This window comes from Strigops habroptila, chromosome 5 (assembly GCF_004027225.2).
Source record: "Strigops habroptila isolate Jane chromosome 5, bStrHab1.2.pri, whole genome shotgun sequence".
Taxonomy (NCBI): domain Eukaryota; kingdom Metazoa; phylum Chordata; class Aves; order Psittaciformes; family Psittacidae; genus Strigops; species Strigops habroptila.
The window spans coordinates 55,259,971-55,277,100 of NC_044281.2; the positions used below are offsets into that span (position 1 = coordinate 55,259,971).

Sequence of the window (17,130 nt, forward strand, 5' to 3'; positions counted from 1 at the left end):
GTAAAAGTTTTTCACTGATATGACTGGAAAAAAACATTTTTTATTCCAAACAAGCCTTTCTCTTGGAAGTGTCTGGAGTTTTCTGTACAAAATAAGAGAATTAACAATAAGTTAAGCTCTTCAATTTTAATTTCTTCTTTTTAACCTACCACTTTTTTTCTTTTCCTTTTTTTTATCATTAGAAAGAAAGTGAGCTAGAATGAAACATGGATGTTTTTAAAATCTGGACAACATTCGGCTGGGAGTTAATTTTCCACAAGAAAAGATGAACACAAATAATTCTTTCTCCAAATGACTGTGATAAACAACTGGCATTTCTCTATCAACTCTAGCCTGCAGTGTAAGACTGGGAAAGGCTCTATAGCAGGAGAAACTAAATGGAATAAACAGAAGCCCAGTCCGATGGTAAAACCCCAGCACTGCTCACTGCACTGTACAAATCCAACAGAATTCAAAGGAGCCAGGATGCTGCCCACACACCCGAAATCATCAGCTCGTTGTAAGAAAGGATGAGGTGTTTTATATCTCATCATCCATGTACCACCCAAAACCTTTCCTTCTAAAACTCTTTTGCTCCCAGATCCATTAGTGTCATTCTCTACAGCTGCTTTCCTATTCTTCATTTTGCAATGACACACAAAAATATAACATATTTATTAAGGAACGAATAGGAATCTGATGTTCCCCAGATGTTTACTGCTGAAAGTTTACTCTAGTGCTTTTTAGTCTGTGGTTTGCAAACCATGGGAATCACAAAACCTCTTTCAGGTGCTGTGAAAGACAACAAAAATAACCCTGCAAGCCTCCTGTTATTTGGGTCAAATTCACTGTACCATGTTTGACAACCCTGCTTGAAAATTTTTAGGCCACAGGCTGTAACAGCTTGAAAACCCCTCACTGACCCTATGCTTCCCAAAATCAACAAAAAATTGCATAAGAGACATTCTCAGAGTAATCAGTGACCAGCACCCCCATCCAACCAACACCCGCTGATGTCAGCTAGCACCACAGCACACACGTGTGACATACGCATTTTCGCTACACCAGCGCAGAGGTAACCCCATCTTCCATGTCAGCAGTGCCGTATACCCATGGCGACACCTCTCTCCCACTGCCATGCAAAGGGAGACCTGCAGACCTCATCTTTTCATTCTCTTATCTCATGCAGCTATTCCTTATGCAGACACATTTCTGTATACAAATCCCATTATACTTGACCCTCGGTTCACCCTGTTTCCATTACAACGCTGTAGACTCAACCAGACTTGCTCCAGTGCCAATTCTGTGCTGTCATTCCTTGCGCAGAGTGGTAATAAAGAAATCACTGTTTTAAGCTGACAAAGAACAGATTTCTTACTAAGTAAACACTGATGTTTTGGTAGGGAAATTAAGTTATAAAATTGTGTCTACAAAGGGAGACCATACAGATGGAGTTTGTTAAGAGACAGCAATACAGTCAACAGTGGTTAATTCAATTGCCTGCTACTTATCAGATTTTTATTTTTTTTTAAAAAAAAGGCTTATCCAGCTTTTGTAAATGCAAATGCAGAAAAACATTTCAAAGAGTCATTGTTGTCTTAGCTGGAGAGAGAAGCACACACGCACATGGCCTTTCGAGGCCCAAGAGCCCGAGGCCCAAGAGCCCGCCTTTGTGCATCTGCCATGGTTGTGTCAGGGTCCAGTGGGCCTGGTGCTTGCCAGCCTGGCAGGAGAGGAGGTCTGAGCACAGCACAGTTCATCACCATGCCACCACCCCCCAGTGATGTTTGCCCTTATGGCTGTGCTGTGGCCTCAGTTCCCCTGGCCACTTGCCTTTCTGCCTGGATAGTGCCCCACACCACTTTTAGATACCCCAAGCCTTCCTTCAGCTCGAATGAAAACTGGGCGCTAAGCTCAGCTGGGTAAGGGTAGGAAATTCAGTTGTTAGATGTCACATCTAATTCCCCAAAGTGCCAGGTTGATACCAAGTTACTGAAGCTGTTTCTCTCCTAAATACAGCAATGGCAGAGGCGCACACTTTATCCTTCCCTTTCCAGGGAACTGCAGCTGGGTTTGGGGTGCTGCCTGAAAAAAGTTTGGGGTTTTTTTTACAGCATCAGTGCTGGCAAAGGCCCTCAGTCATCATGCTCACACTAACAGTTCTGGTGATGGTCCATACTGCTGGACTGGGAGCAGAAACAGGAGGTTCCTCATCACACCAAACCCTCAAAAACCACCCTTCTTTCATCTCACCAGACACCAGTTTATGTTCCTGTTATGGCATCTAAGAGACACACTCTGCCAAGCCCTCAAACTATGCAGACCCAAAGAAGAGGCGGCTGCTGTCTTTGCATGGCCAGCTGCAGGTGCTCAACTCACATGTTATAGCCATTTCTTTCCACAACAGCAGCCAAAGTCTGTCTGAGATAGATAGTACTTTAGGTAGCCTGAATATAACCTCAATGAAAGCAGGTATGGTTTTGGGACAGTTTAAAATGACTTGAGAGTTGTGGGATTTTTTAAAAGCATTTTATCAGGAAAGGTAGAGAAAATAATTTATGGTTTTGCATAGGATAAAGTTCACTATGAGATTCAGCGTGTAGCATGATGTAAAGTCTCAGGCTAGCCAAAAGGTTTTAACATTGGGTGCTCTTTAAATGATGCACTTAGTAAAATGAGATGTGCTTAGGTTGGAACTATGTAAAAACATTTATTTTGTTAATATGAGGTAAAAATCTAAAAAAAGATATATTGCTGGGTAATTAAGTCACCAAGTGTTGTTCTATTTAAAATTCAAGAGAAGGGATATTAAACATACTCAAATTTTAATGAAAACATTTGCAGTGTCTTTAATAACTCAGCACAAAATTGTATTTAAATATTTCTCTCCAGTTTTGGAAAAAGCAAACACAGGGCCATTGTACTGTGGTCTGGGAATCAGAAAAACAGAACTGCTCAGGTGCAGTGGATTATTCTACCTGTTTAGACAACACAGTGATGAACAAACCAACCCTGGAAATCAAAGCTATGCTGAAATCCCAGCAGTGAGGTTTTCCATGTGGTAGCAGCTTTTTAAAGTCCCAACAGCCACCTTTTTGCAACTTTAAGTATCTTTTGCAGCCCAAACTGATTGCAGTGGGGTGTAAGCTCATACATGCTTTCATTGTGAGAGTAGACTGCTGATAGGATTTTGACATCTAAATACTTCTGGCTCAGAGTTTACTTTGAAAATATGACTTAAGGTCCTGCAGTTTGCATGTTTTGGGGTTTAATTTTTTTTAATTATGTCTCCTGCCTGATTTGTTAAAATAATCAAAGTAACAGGTGAAAATAAAGTGGATTTTAAAAACATTTTAAGGTTTAAATAATCCATAGTGTTACTAGTAAGCAAGGAAATTCAACTATCCAAAACTGAACTTCTAATAGTAACAATTCCCTTTTTGCACGTCACTTTACAGTGCAAATTTTAGAGCTGTTCATAACGTAATTGCAAAATAATTACTCTTACCCAGCACTGCAATACACATTTGGCACTCATGAATGCTGTAAGGATTAATACAACCATTCACACCTGCTATAAAAGAGCATCTAGCCAATAAGGAAAAATACAAGAATGCATAGGCCATTTTCTAAGCTCAGTCATGGAGTACTGAGGGACAGAGCAAGTGCAAGAAGAGTTATAAGGACCTATGGGTAGGAGACAAACTTCTAATTACACAAGTCCCACAAAGCAGGACAAAAAAGAACAACAAATGCCTCTTAAGTTACTGTACCCATGGATTTTAACTGGCATATTTGTCAAGCTCATGTAACACTCCCAATGATACCAGATTCCCTGCCTGCACTATCTCTGTCTTCTACCTTCATTCAGCCTTCAAGAAGAGATTCTAAAAGTCTCCAGTTTCATTTTAATTGAAGATTTGCTCCTAGACTCCAGAGGCTCTTTCATTTGAAACTCAAATGCAATCTGTGCAGACCATGATGCACTGTAGGCAAGGAGATTATCTCTTAGCCTAGCTTTCACCCACTGAGGATGATAACAGGAGGAAGAGATTAGACTGAGACCTTGCACTGGCAAGTAAGAAAGACTACACACACACATAGACACAAATCCTTACTACACTGGAAGTTCACAGATCACAGCAATTTTGCTGGTGAATGTGTGAACCACAAAATTGCCCTGCCTGGGAGAAAGCCATCAATGAACACAGAGCTGGTAGGGTTGGGGTTGAGTTTCTGAAAGGCAAAGCAATGAAATCAATCAGAGCAAACAGAACCTGGATAAAGGCCAGTTTGGCAATGTAGTCAAAAAACAAATGAAGGGATAGGAAACCACTGCATATAGTGCAAGATTTTGGGAGGAAGCATCATCTGCTCTTCAGCACAAGACACCTCCAGGAATTTTGTGTCTCTCAGTTTACGCTATTTCCTCACTGAGTCACCCTGGAAAGTTCACTCACTCAATCCACTGCACCAGTGCAACATACCTGAAGCAATGCGACACCCGCACACAAACCAATCCCAGGTTTCTGCTCACTATCCGTTCTTATAAAAACCCATCACGTAATTCACTAGAAATGCAAGCTCTGCTCTGCAGAGATCAAGCATGGAGAAACCAGGCTGATAGGATCCTGAGGTCCATCGGCACATCAGGACCTCAAGGGAAAGAAGTTACAGCTCAGAGCGCTCCTACCTTCTTCACATCTGGCAGGAGCCATCTCTTAAACAAACAAACAAACAAACAAACAACTCTTTGAAGAGTTTCTTATTCTTGCGGTAATGCTGCTCTGGGCTCTGACAGGATTCAAACCAGACGAAGTCTGGAGTCATACCAGGTTTAAATCTCACATGCCAAGAGAGGTCAAGACCTACCAAAGCCTTGAATAGATGACTTGCAAAGAAAATCCCAGGACATGGAGGAAGTGGTGTTGGTGAGAGAGTGCCTTTCCCTCTGACTCATTGGGCAATGCCATGTAACGATGCTCTGGTGAGGAATACGGAGTGGCTGTCATTCCTATCCACTAAAGCTCAAAAGTCCAGTGCATTTGCCTGCGGTAAAGGTCCTGTGGGACTCTTAAAAAGACATGGGTTGTAAAATACCCACCCTGGCTCAATTCCATTTTAGTCTTTTACATCGTGGTCATCTCATTGCTGTCTGCCCTGAGGGAAAGTTTGAACTTTCCTGACCTATCCTGAAAATTGGTTTAGTTATGTGTGCTCTCTTTTACAAAGATGGCTAGAAATTTATTTGGACTTTGGAAGTCTTCCATTTTATCAAGTGAATGAAGTGGTTTGGGGTCTGCTGACACTGATTTCACTATGAACATTTCTCTGTTTAGAGAATTCCGCTGGAAATAATATACAAACAGGTAATATCTATTTAAACATTGAAATGTACTGGATAAAACTTTGCAGATACCTCACTTTTCATCAGTTCCTGGTATTACTTCTTACAGAGAAACAGCTGGGCTGGAGGACTAGGGAAAAAGGGAAAAAGCTAGAAATAACTTTTATACGATTTCTCCCCTGAGAACCAACTGCAAAATCCTTCCCACTGGTCTACAGATAATTGACTTATTCACACTGGCCTGATCCCTACCATATACTAACTCTCATGCTTTACCCTGACCCCCAGAAGATGCCATCACAAAATGGGTGTCTCGTGACCAGAGTAAAAGAGCAGCAAAGACCACATTTTAGTTGCTTCCAAAGAACTGAAAATATCACTGGCTGCTTGAGGGTCTTTTCAAACAAGCAGGACCACCACACTGTCTGACCCAGGTGGCGATCAGTTACTCAAAGCAGCACCTCAATCACTGTTAATTCCTTGCAAACTTGCTCTTCCTAGGAAGCAAACACGAGGGCATTTTATTCACATGGTACCACAGCAGTTAGGCTTCTCAAAGTTGGCTTTTTTGTCACCAGTTCTGGGATCTCTGTGATGATGCTGGACTCACAGCAATATTATGCTGAAGTAACCACAGAGCTCTAGTCTCTCTTCATTAGGCCTTGACTTCCACTTTGCCAAAATTATCCAAAGAAACGTAACTGAAGCCCTTCATGAGAATACCAACAAATAATCCATTACCATAACAGGTCTGGAGTCAACTGCCAAGTCCATACTGACAGCAGAAAAATCTCTAATATAAACTATTTTTACAGCAGGAATATACAAGTGGGAGTTAGTAAACATTTCTATTTTATGGCATCTTCAGAAGAACACCTCTTTCCAGGACAGTATGTGAACATGCATTTAAGAGCCTCTGAAGTCAACAGATCTCAGCAGGTATTTCTAATTAAGCATATACTTGGGTGTTTTCCGTAATAGGGAGAGACTTAAAAACAGTTCTGTAGTCTAAATCACTTTCTGTATGTGCCTCTGCCACATCAGCTCGTAATTTATTTTCAAATATCTTCTACAAATATCTCTTTTCCTTTGCTAATCCCCATTAGATTGATCTTCCTTTCATTTACTGATTTGATGACAGAATGCGTTAATTCCTTCATCACCCCATCTTTCCACACCCTGGTTTTTGTCATCTACAATGCAGTTTTCTCTTGTACTGCACTTGAGTTGGGATGAAAGACAGCATATGAAATCAAGTGTTTTATCTCACAGTGAAGACAAATAGTCTCAAACAAGAATATGCATGTAAGAACATCGTCCTAATGCAGCTGTAAGCTTGAAACTTTCCTATTTTTAATGTATCAACCACACTCTGGTAGTCTGTCCTCTACCAGTGGTAATTTAGGATGTGTGGTTGCTCTGCGGGATCTTAAGAAGCTTTCAGATGAAGCACTTAATTAGCGGGTACCACATCCAGTAACCGGTTTGCAAATCAAAATCCATGTAAGTAGCTCCAGAACCAAGCTAGGAAAGACTGTTGTGAAGGGGCAAGAGAAGGAATAAGACAAATTCTTCTCCATGACGTTTTTACAGGATCAAAAGGAAAATATTTCAAAGGCCCTCATATTTAGGAACACACATTAATTTCCCAGAGAGACTTAAACTCATAAAGCAAAATGTGACTGCATTTCATACAGCCCTAACATACTGCTTTCAGGCACACCTGACTGCACCCAGGCACTATTATAAGTGCCTTAGGTACATGTGTGCAGGGTAGGGAGAGGTGTAAGAGAGTGATAAAATGAGTTGCGGCAGAAAGAAATACCTTTGCAGTGAGGAGGCTCCACCTGTATGATAGAAACACTGATGTACCGCTGCACTCGTAGAAAGGGTAAGGAGGTGGTGGTGGAGCCTAACTCACATTTAATCTAACAGCAGGCGCTCAGCAATGGGGAGACCATGGTAAAGGTCATTCTGCTGCGCAGAGAGCAGAAAAAGATAGCTCCTACCTCCCAGGCTCCTGACATGCTGTAAGGCGTGTGTGTCCCCAAGTATCAGCTTAAAAAAATCATCAAAAGCCTCGCAATCTCCTGGTTTCACTATCAGCTACCAGATCAATCATATCAAAACCCAACCCCATACACACCAATCAGGTGAGCGCAGGGAATGCCATGAACTTGCTCTGGAACTGGAGTCTGGCCAACTGATATCAACTAAGCCTTGAGTAAGTTTTTTCCATAGCATATCCGCCCACGAGATTTGCCATGTGCATGCTCCTATAACTGAGAGGATACAGGGCAGAAACCATCTCTATTGGTTCTACAGGAGCTGTATGACCTGGATGTGTATGCTGGACTCCAAGCATGCCCAAGTTACCTCATTAACACATTTTTATTTCTTAACTCCATTACAGCTATTTTCTGAATTTTTAGGTACTTAACTGCTTTACTATGGCTGGCTTTGGGGTCCTGAGTTTCAATGAAGGTTGAAACCTGAGTTTCAATGAACGTTGGGGGAGTTAGACATTAACTGAGATCCAGCATGTTTGGAAAACCCACTATGCCTTTGCATTACCAGCGCTTGACAAGCCAGCCCTAAGGGTCAACTTTATTCTGAAACCTACAACACCCGCTTTCAAAATAGTGTTGTTAGCCAGACCCAGTGCAGTGGGATTTACGATCTGAAATCATACACACACTTCTTAAAATCTGACCCTTGGGTAATGCTCTAAATTTTAGCTCTGTTAGTTGTCTATTTAATATCAATGGTGAAACATAAAAGAACAGGCATGAAAAGCCTCCAAGGGAAAAAACTGTGTAAAATCACAAATTCTCAAAATGGTCTGGCACACAGAGGAAAAACATACATACATGGTGTAGTGTCAAAGTCAGGGATCTAGAAAGCCCACTTAAACGCACACATTCCCACAGGAGTGCTCTGCAGATCTGAGATTTGCCAGAGTAACAGCACCTAGTTCTGCGCTCTGGTTTGTGCAGATGTGTGTGGACAGCGTTAGCTGCAGGCAGGGTATCCAGATCTCCAGTTCTGCCAAACAGGGTCCTTTCTTTATTAGGTTCCCCCTCCTCCCCCCCCCCGCCATCTGGGTGGTCTGAGAATCAGACCCAAAATACCTAGGATCCCTCGAACCACATGTTCTAATCCCAGAAGAGTTGACTCAGTCCTTCATCCTTCCAGGGTAAATTGACTTCTCTGCTCTCTGTTGCGTGGGGGGAACTTTTGGATGAGATTTGAAAATTTCCACTCTGTATGGACATAAAAAATCCTACATTTTTCTTCCAGTATCACAAGCCATCATTCCTGCCATTAGTTTTTCTCTCTCAGCACCTTATGTTATTTGCTTCCCATGGCCACTGGTAGCTGAGAACCCAGATTAACCAGCACCTGAAAAGTGATGTGCCACGGGCTTCATTTCACAAGCCAATGAGATAGATGGGTTTTGTCCATTTGTCTCCACATATACTGGAAGGATTTCAGAGAAACACAGTGAAAATGAGGAGGCTGAGCAGACTGATATTTGAGTATATGCTGCAGGCTGCAAGCTGTGGGGAGGAAGGATATGACAACATGCAGCAAGTATCTGGAGGCACGTGTTACACAAGGAGGTGTGTTAGGAGCAGAAGGATGAAACTCAGAGATAGAAATAAAGGAGGGTGGACTAGGAAGGTGAACTGCATGGAGAGGTTTTTATACTGAGAAAGGATTTGCTACAGGATAGAGTAAAAGGACAACCAGGAGATTGAAAGTGGGACAAGAAGACCTGAAAGGGGGAACATGCACACCCGTACAGGAGAAAGTGCGACACAGGAACAAACCGTTGCAACAGGTCTCATTGTCTCTTGTCCTCACGACTGTAAGAAGCTGCTGAGAGATAAAACACCATCTAGAGAGGGGATTTATTTAAGATTAAGAAAAAGGAGGGGCCAGGAGAGGCAGTGCTCCACATTTAGCTTAGAGAAAACTTGAGAACCAAATTCTTAACACTGGAGTTTAAAAGGGCAGGAGACTGGCACTGAACATTTATGCATTTTCACAGGATGCTGAAAGCAATGAAGAATGGGCAATACCATTGAGATAGTTTCTGAAAGACCCGTACTCTGTTTAGAAACTCTTTAGAAAACTGCGGGAGAATAGAGTTCAAATAAATTTTTCCTGAAGCACAAGCTTAACAGCGGATAAGATGGAAGCATGAAGTCACTTTTAATCTACTATAAAGTGAGGTAAGCAAAGGGATTATCACTTAAGACTTGCTGACATGAAGCTATGAGAATGACATTTAAAAGCAATGGTGGATTACAGAGTGACATCATATTAAACGAACACATGCCAGAGGTTTACATAAAAGACCTCGGAGATCAGGCTTTTGTTCTCAATACTAAAACCCTCTAGCCTATTTTACTCTTCTGGCGGTGGTTAGGCTAAAATAGAGCTGCAGTTTTCACAGAACCAGCAACTCGGTGGCCCAGATCTTCACTAAGTGCTAATGGGCACGACTCCATCTGAGCTCACCGAGGCCCCTCACTCCAGTGCGATGTCGCTGGCATTCAGCAACTGAAGATCGAGCCCAAATGTTTCTAACTATGATCTGTGTCTTACTGCATAGTTTAGTGACTCTGAAACCATGCACCTTCACTGTCCTTTGGGCTTCAGGTTTGAGTTTTTCCAACATATTCTGAAAGCTATTTAACTAAATGCACATGATGAAACTATTCTCCATTTAGGGAACATCACAGATGTACAGATCTCTCTCATAATGGAAAATGCTTGAAAGTTGTTAACAAGATCCAAAAGAGAAAGCTGTGGGTTTTCTGTTTGGTTGGGGGTTATTTTGTAGCATAATTTATCAGATTGGAAGAACCTACAGGAACATTCTATCCCTGGTGAGTGTTTTGAATTATGTCTGCCCCATTTTCAGAAGACCTGATCAGCCTGTCCTCCTACTGAGGTCAGACGTTAAGCGTGCATCTTCTCAGCTTCTGCACAGCTAGGTAGCGCTGTGTACTTCTTTCCTGATGCCTGGAAAAACACTACAAGCCCTTTCTGGGGAGCTGAACGAGTCACAGACCACCTAACTTTTCTTTGCTCTCAAAAAATCAGGAGAGTGAGTATTACTGTAATGGCATTTTAGAGATGGGAAAACTAAAGCATGGATGGAATTAAAGGAATTTTTACAGCTCTCAGGACAGCAGCAGCCCAGTATTTAATTTGTGGTCTCGTGGAGATGGAACAAGTGACCATTAAGTATTAATCCTGGTAGTTTTACAGTGAGATTGGTATCGATAGTCCCTCAAATCACCACGTCTTGTAGGTTACTAAAGAACCACCTAAAAGCAACACACTCCTGCTAATTACAGACCAGGGAGAGGTTTGAACCAACCTTCTGGAGGGGACCAGCCTCTGCAAACCATCGCTCACTCACACATTCTTATTTTCCTAAACAAATAAAAGAAGCATGTGGGAAAGAAGGGGACAGAATAAATTCGATGTGGGAGCCCCCAAACCTGTTTCCTAAATGAGCAATGTATCTGTTTGGTGAAAGTCGTAAAACTTTGCGAAACACATAAGAAGGCCTCTCTGAGCAGCTGTTTGCTTTGACTCCGGAGGGAGCTCGCTCTATCTGCAAAGCAGCGCAGTACCATCAATCATGACCTGCCAGAGATTTTCTACTCCAGTAGCAAAGTAAATATGAAAACTCACAGGTTTTATTGGTATGTACGTTCTGAGGCTCAACCGAGTGACTTCCTTGCTGCAGGAACAACCATTACCTGGGGTCCCATCCTAAACTACCTGATGGGATCATGGCTGCAGCCTCCTGGGAGCTGTATCCCATGGAGGTTAACCAAAGGCACTTCATGCACATCTGATAATGCATAGAAGCAGCTGCGCAGGCATGTGATGCAACCAGCTTCCCTCTGTCATCAGGTGTGGTCACGAATCCCCCTGGGTAGACGGGATGACTGAGAGGTCCCAGCATAAAATGGGGAGCACTGCAAAACTCCGACACCCCTTCATTGAGTGTGTTGGAAGTGAGATTTATCAAAGGATTTCTATCTGGCAAAACTGAGGAGGGGTGTTGTGTTTTTTTTAAATAGGAACAGCAAAAGGCACATCTGTGACAATAGCAAATTCCAGCTCTAAAAGCAAGAGACACTGGTGTTTCTCAAAGTGCAGTTATAAGATGATGATGATGATTTTTTGTATGGCTAAACAACATATTTTCCCTTAACCCCACTTGGCCTCCCTTGGCTGAATCTCACAAAAACAACAAAAGAAAGAGAAAACCAGCCTGAAACAGATATCCAACACGGAAAATCTTAGGTTCAACATTAAATTTTGCAAATTTGTAAACACTTGAAACATAGTCTTTTTATGACGGAAAGTTTACCAGTCACCTCACCTGGCTGTGAATTACCCTGCCTAAATAGCTCAGGAACATTGGAACAGATCCTGAAAAGGTATTCAGTAATTTTTAACATAGTAAAAAGAAAGGAAACTTCAACAAGGAGCGGTAATAGGATCAGATAAAGAAAAAAAGTGTAGGCTGAATATCAGGGAAAATCTGTAATATATTAAGATCTCAGGGAAATGGAGGAAGACCCATGATTAAACTAGATAAAATCCCTACCAGAGGGAAATTAAGGGCAACTTAACATTATTATGGAGATAGTCTTCGGTCCTCATGAAAGCCATGGAATTTGCGACTACCAGCTCTGGGTTTTGGTTTGGGTTTTTTACTATTCTATGCGTGGACAGAAGAGCAACAACAATATTTTGTTAATAAATAATGTCAGAACTGCATCCTGAAACGCCACCAGGATGTCGGTAGAAAAACAAGGCTGCTTTTGTTTGTTATGCTGCATAACGCCTAATGGGTCTTAACCACAGTTTAGGAGCTACTGTTAAAAAGCTTATTGCTGAGTCAAGCCTAGGCATGCTGTTTACAAGGGTTAGCCCTGAAGGCTCTTCCATTGGCAGGAATTTTAAGCTGAGCTAAGGAGTTTTTAGTTATTTTTGTTGTGCTTTAAAAAACAAGAGTTGAGAGTAGCTAAGCACACCCAAACGTGGGGAGTGGAAGGGAGCTATCAGTAATCACCTGCCATATCTGCCAGCAGCTTTCTTCTGTAGTCAAGGGCTTGATCTTGAAAAGCTGATGCTAAGACTGCCCTTGGCTTAAAGCAGATGGCGTTTCTTCAGGGACCAGGCCCCAGTGGAGTAAGCTTCTGTGAAGAAGCTTGCTAAAATACACAATATCCCCTTTGTTGGAAAAGGGCCTGTTCTAACTTATGAAGTGAATTTGTTTGGTTCAGCTTTGAACCTGCTGAAACATCCTGGCTGATGACTTTCATTCCAATAACACCGATCTATGTTTTGCCTACAACCACAAGCACAGAGTGAAATTCTGACAAATCAATAAAAGCTGCATGCAGAAAATGCATGTTACACCCACCACTGCTCTTCTACACACCCTGGGCCATTCTGTGCTATGGAAGAGGCAAGGATCCCAGGGAAAAACAGTACGTGGCTCTGTAACTTAATGCGTTATTGCAATGGTGTACAAAATGTGCCTGAATCTCCAAATTTATTTTTCTGTCATTTCTTAGCTTTTGAGAGCTGTAGTGTACAACCTTAATATTAAACAAATGTTGCTTTACGGAAGTGGTGCCTCATACAATTTAAATGTACTGATACAATTTCATTTATTATTTTTGCTCTAATCCTACACTCCTGAAGAAGATTTCATCCCATATTCAGTTTTACTCCATTCTGCATTACATCCTTCCAGTGTCCACTGGGCTGCAATCCTGCCTTTCCCCTACTCCTCCACATGACCACAAGCTCACAAGCATCAGAATCCAGGATGATGCCTTGATTACACAATATTCCTGTTGGTTTGAACAGCAGAGAGCTCAAGGATCATCCGAATGAGATATTTTATTTTGTTAGACAAGCCAAACAAGCACCATGATTCTGCCAAATTGTTCCTACTGCCAAAAAAGAGTCAAAAAATGAAAGATGTCCAAAAATGTATCACCAAATAAGTAAAAAAAAGTGAATTGTCCTAATGACAGGAGAAACACTGAAACACCCTGAAAAAAAAAATCATCTGGATGTATACTTCAAGGAAATACCAACATGGTTGGCTTCTGGACATATATAATAATTGCTCAGTGATTTGGAAGGAGACTCAAGTCCTGAAAATTATTTGTCATGCTGCTTAACAAGGAAATCACTGAGACATAAAAACTGACACAACAGTGAGCAGAAATACCAGAAATTTTTCAGGTCCCCATCTTGGCAAGTGGATCTTTTATTACTTGAGTTTTCTATATTCCCAAGAAAACAGTCTCACAGGTGGCCCTGCTCAAGAGAGCCCTGCAGATGAGTTCCCTCCGGTTAGGATAAAATCACGTATGTTCTCATTAGGCCACATGGAAACAGTGATGAAGGGGAATGCGCTGCCGTGTTGTATCGAGCAATCAGGAAACAAACCTTTGACATGATGCAGCAGGCAGATAATAAGACCCCATAGGTAACAACAAATGAGACTCCACTTAATTTGCTGTGCAATATTCATGTAATTAGATAAATTTGGTACTGGCAAGACAGCAGACAGCTAGAATATGGGCTTGATGAACTGGGGGGCTCTCTGTCAGGCACTGATCACATTAATCATAAAGTCAAAACTCAGTGGCACAATTTTTCTTCCAAACATTTGCCATAATCTTCTAAAGTGAAAATATGCATGTGCCTTTTTTATTTGAACAGAAGGATGGATTTCTGCACCATCAGGATGCAGTACAAAATTCCAGAGGCTCAACTGTGCCTGCAGAGTCCACCCAGCCTATTGAACAAGAGTCACACAACCAATAAGTATGTTCTAGCCCAGCTCTGCCACCATGTTCTGGATGATTTCATGTTGGACATTCTCCTGCCAGGAGGATGAGCGCTATATTATGACCTCCAGAGCAGAGACAGAAGGAGAAAAGAGTAAGACAAAAAAGAATTAGAATAAAAACTGAAGGAAAAAAGGGCAGGAGATGAGTTTAAGATGTTTGTAGATAAAATTGAAAGAGAAAAAATGTTTGAGAGACTAACTCCACAGCTGGTGAGAATTTTCCCAGTGTGGTTGTGCCATAGTCCAGGGCACTTAAAAAAGAGCCATACAGTAGTGGCATGCCCATGACCCATAAAAACCCCCAGAGTCAAGAAGCAATTGGCTGCTCAGCTTTGGTGCTTCACCAGCCACAGAGGCACCCTTCAGTGCAAAACCCAGATAGTTTCAAAGAAGACTATGTTTCCTCTTTCAAGATCAGCAACCAAGCTTTCTCTCCAGTACCTCACAGGTCATTTTTGTGAGAGGTGCTGCTAGGAAGGTGAAGGATCCCAAAGAAGAATGTCAATAGGCATTTGCCAACAACTATACCTAGATAATAAGCAGGACACTCTTGCTCTGCTGACATACAGATGTGATTACTGCTAAGACAGTGAATTGTTGATATTGGCACAGATGAACTGAAACCTGATCTGACAGCACGTACACTTGGCCAGGGCTGATCAGTTGGATAACCCCAATAAGATAAAATACTGGCTCACATTACTGGGGGATATGATTCACAGGTATATAGCACCAGCTGGCGAGCTCTTGGTTGTGTTTTGGAGAAGACCCTGTTTCATGACCCCATTGAAAAGACTTCTGTGGAGCCCCCGGGCAGATGCAGCGCGCTTGATCCTTCTCGCAGGGAGCAAAGGGGAGCACCAAGCAGGGCACACAAATAACCTGTGCCAAACATCTGAGCATCTGCCATCCTCTCTTCTAAATTCTGCTTTGAATGTTTCCCCTTTCAGAAGTCAGTATATGCTTTATCGGCCAGAGCTCTGGCTTATTCACTATCTCCCAGTATGGGGTTTTTTATTAATCTTTTTTCTACAATTTTTGGCTTGTACTTGCACACAAGACCAGAACTATTTCATTCAACCCCTTTAATCCCCCCCAAATTCCCATGATGGCAACATACTCTGTCTTTTCCCCTTTGCACACAGCATGAAAGGAGCTACTCTGCTCCTTTAAACATCCAGTCAAACTGACTGCCAGCCAAAAAGAAAACGACTTGTCTTCTGGTAGAATCCAGGGGAATGCCCTATCATTTTTTCCCTGAAGCATTTTGAAAGTGGAATAAAGCCTCGGTAGCTGTGGGACTCCACAGGTCTCCTGGCTGATGTTGTCTGTGTTACTTGCCTCCCAGGGACTGTTCCCTGCTCACACCTACCCAGAAAAAGTACAGCTTTACAAACAGCCCATGTAAAGCTGAGTGAGCACTGACCCTGGCCAGACAGTGAGGCCACAATGGGGCTCCAGGGGATCAAATAAGAGTTTTTTAAGTGATGAGCCCTATTTGCTCTTCTTTTGCTCTTGAAAAATGTTTCTGGCCCTTATGGGTTCCCCTCCACCAAGTACCCTGGGACCCATCCCTCAGATGATGGCTGAGCCCTGTGTTACTGCCACGGGTTGAGGGATTTTGGCATGGCTGTGGAACTGCCGACCCCAAAAGGCTGCTGCTTAACTCCCACTGGTATGGTGCATTTCAGGGACAAGGAGAAACCCTTCCTGTGGCATGGTCACTACCCCTGCTGGCTCCTTTCCCTGCCCTGATCAAAGCTAAAAGGAGCTGAACCCAGATCTCTGTATAAACGTGTCCTCCAAGGTGTCAAGAATTTTTGAGCTGCAATGTCCTGGATGAGGAGATTAACCATGATCCCCCCTCCTGACGTACAACCCCTGACCAGCACCCGTGCTTGCTGCCCATGAGCTGCCCTGGGAAGGAGAGGCTCTTGCGACGAGATCATCACCAAAACCTGGGATCCTGCCCCTCCAGAATGGACACAAACACCTGTATGAGGACCTGTCTCTTTGCCACATTTTAGAAAACACCACCCAGCCTGCTGGGCCACTGTCCAGTGAAATCAAACTGAATTACAGCATTCCTGGCAGCCTTTTACTGCCGTTCCCCCAGCCAGTGGGCAGGGAGGAATGGTACACAAGGTCTCCAAATGGAGGGAGCAGTGTCAGTCTTTGCCAAGATGGTGCCAGAAATGACCCAGGCACAGCATGATGAGAAACACCACAGGCACAAAAATGCAAGTCAAGCCTGTCCCAGGGATCTCAGCCGAGTAACGACACAGTAGCCCTGTACTCCCATCCCAATGCTATATAGCGCTTCTATAGGTTTTACAGAGCTGTAGAGCATTCCTGCCAAGCAGGTCAGTATGGTCACAGTTTGGGGACAGTAGGGTGGAGGGTAGCCAGCAGAGCCAGCCTGCAAGGAGGACAGCGAGTCCCGAGGACCTTAGCAGTGGGATTCAGCATACTGCGGGCAGCTGACATTTTTGCAAGGCACAGGAACAGAGGCGCAAGACTTACCCGTGGATAGCGTGGATAGAGTGAGGTTCGTAATGGTATCGTCCTTCCTGGTGGCGCATGTCAATTGGCAAAGGAGCGTGGAAGGCCGGAAAAATGTGCTGCGGCACTGTTGAGGGGAATAGAAGAAGAAAAAAAAAAAAAAGGACTTCAAAAACTTTTCCTTTCCTTTTAAAACAATTTCAAAGGCACTAAATCTCTATGAATTTCAGAGCGAAAGCAGTGCAAGACAAGGGGTCTTCATGATATCAGCGCTATCATACACCAGAGAAGTGGAATGAATAAATAATCAAAGTCATGCGGAGAAATCCTACATCTTCGACATAAAAGATCTCCAACAGGGTTTTTGACAAAGACAAGCAGCTAAGCG

General features: G+C 42.8%; 1 protein-coding gene across 3 annotated transcripts in view; it reads right to left on the reverse strand.

Annotated features, from left to right (window-relative positions):
- The window catches only part of GLI2 (GLI family zinc finger 2), a 69,253-nt gene extending 52,388 nt beyond the window's left edge, over positions 1 to 16,865 (reverse strand). For all 3 annotated transcript variants that reach the window (XM_030487423.1, XM_030487424.1, XM_030487425.1), the window contains exon 1: positions 16,764 to 16,865. In XM_030487423.1, the coding sequence (XP_030343283.1) occupies positions 16,764 to 16,822 (59 nt within the window). In that variant the 5' untranslated portion in view covers positions 16,823 to 16,865. The remainder of the gene's footprint in view (positions 1 to 16,763) is intronic.
- Between the last annotated feature and the right edge of the window lie 265 nt (positions 16,866 to 17,130).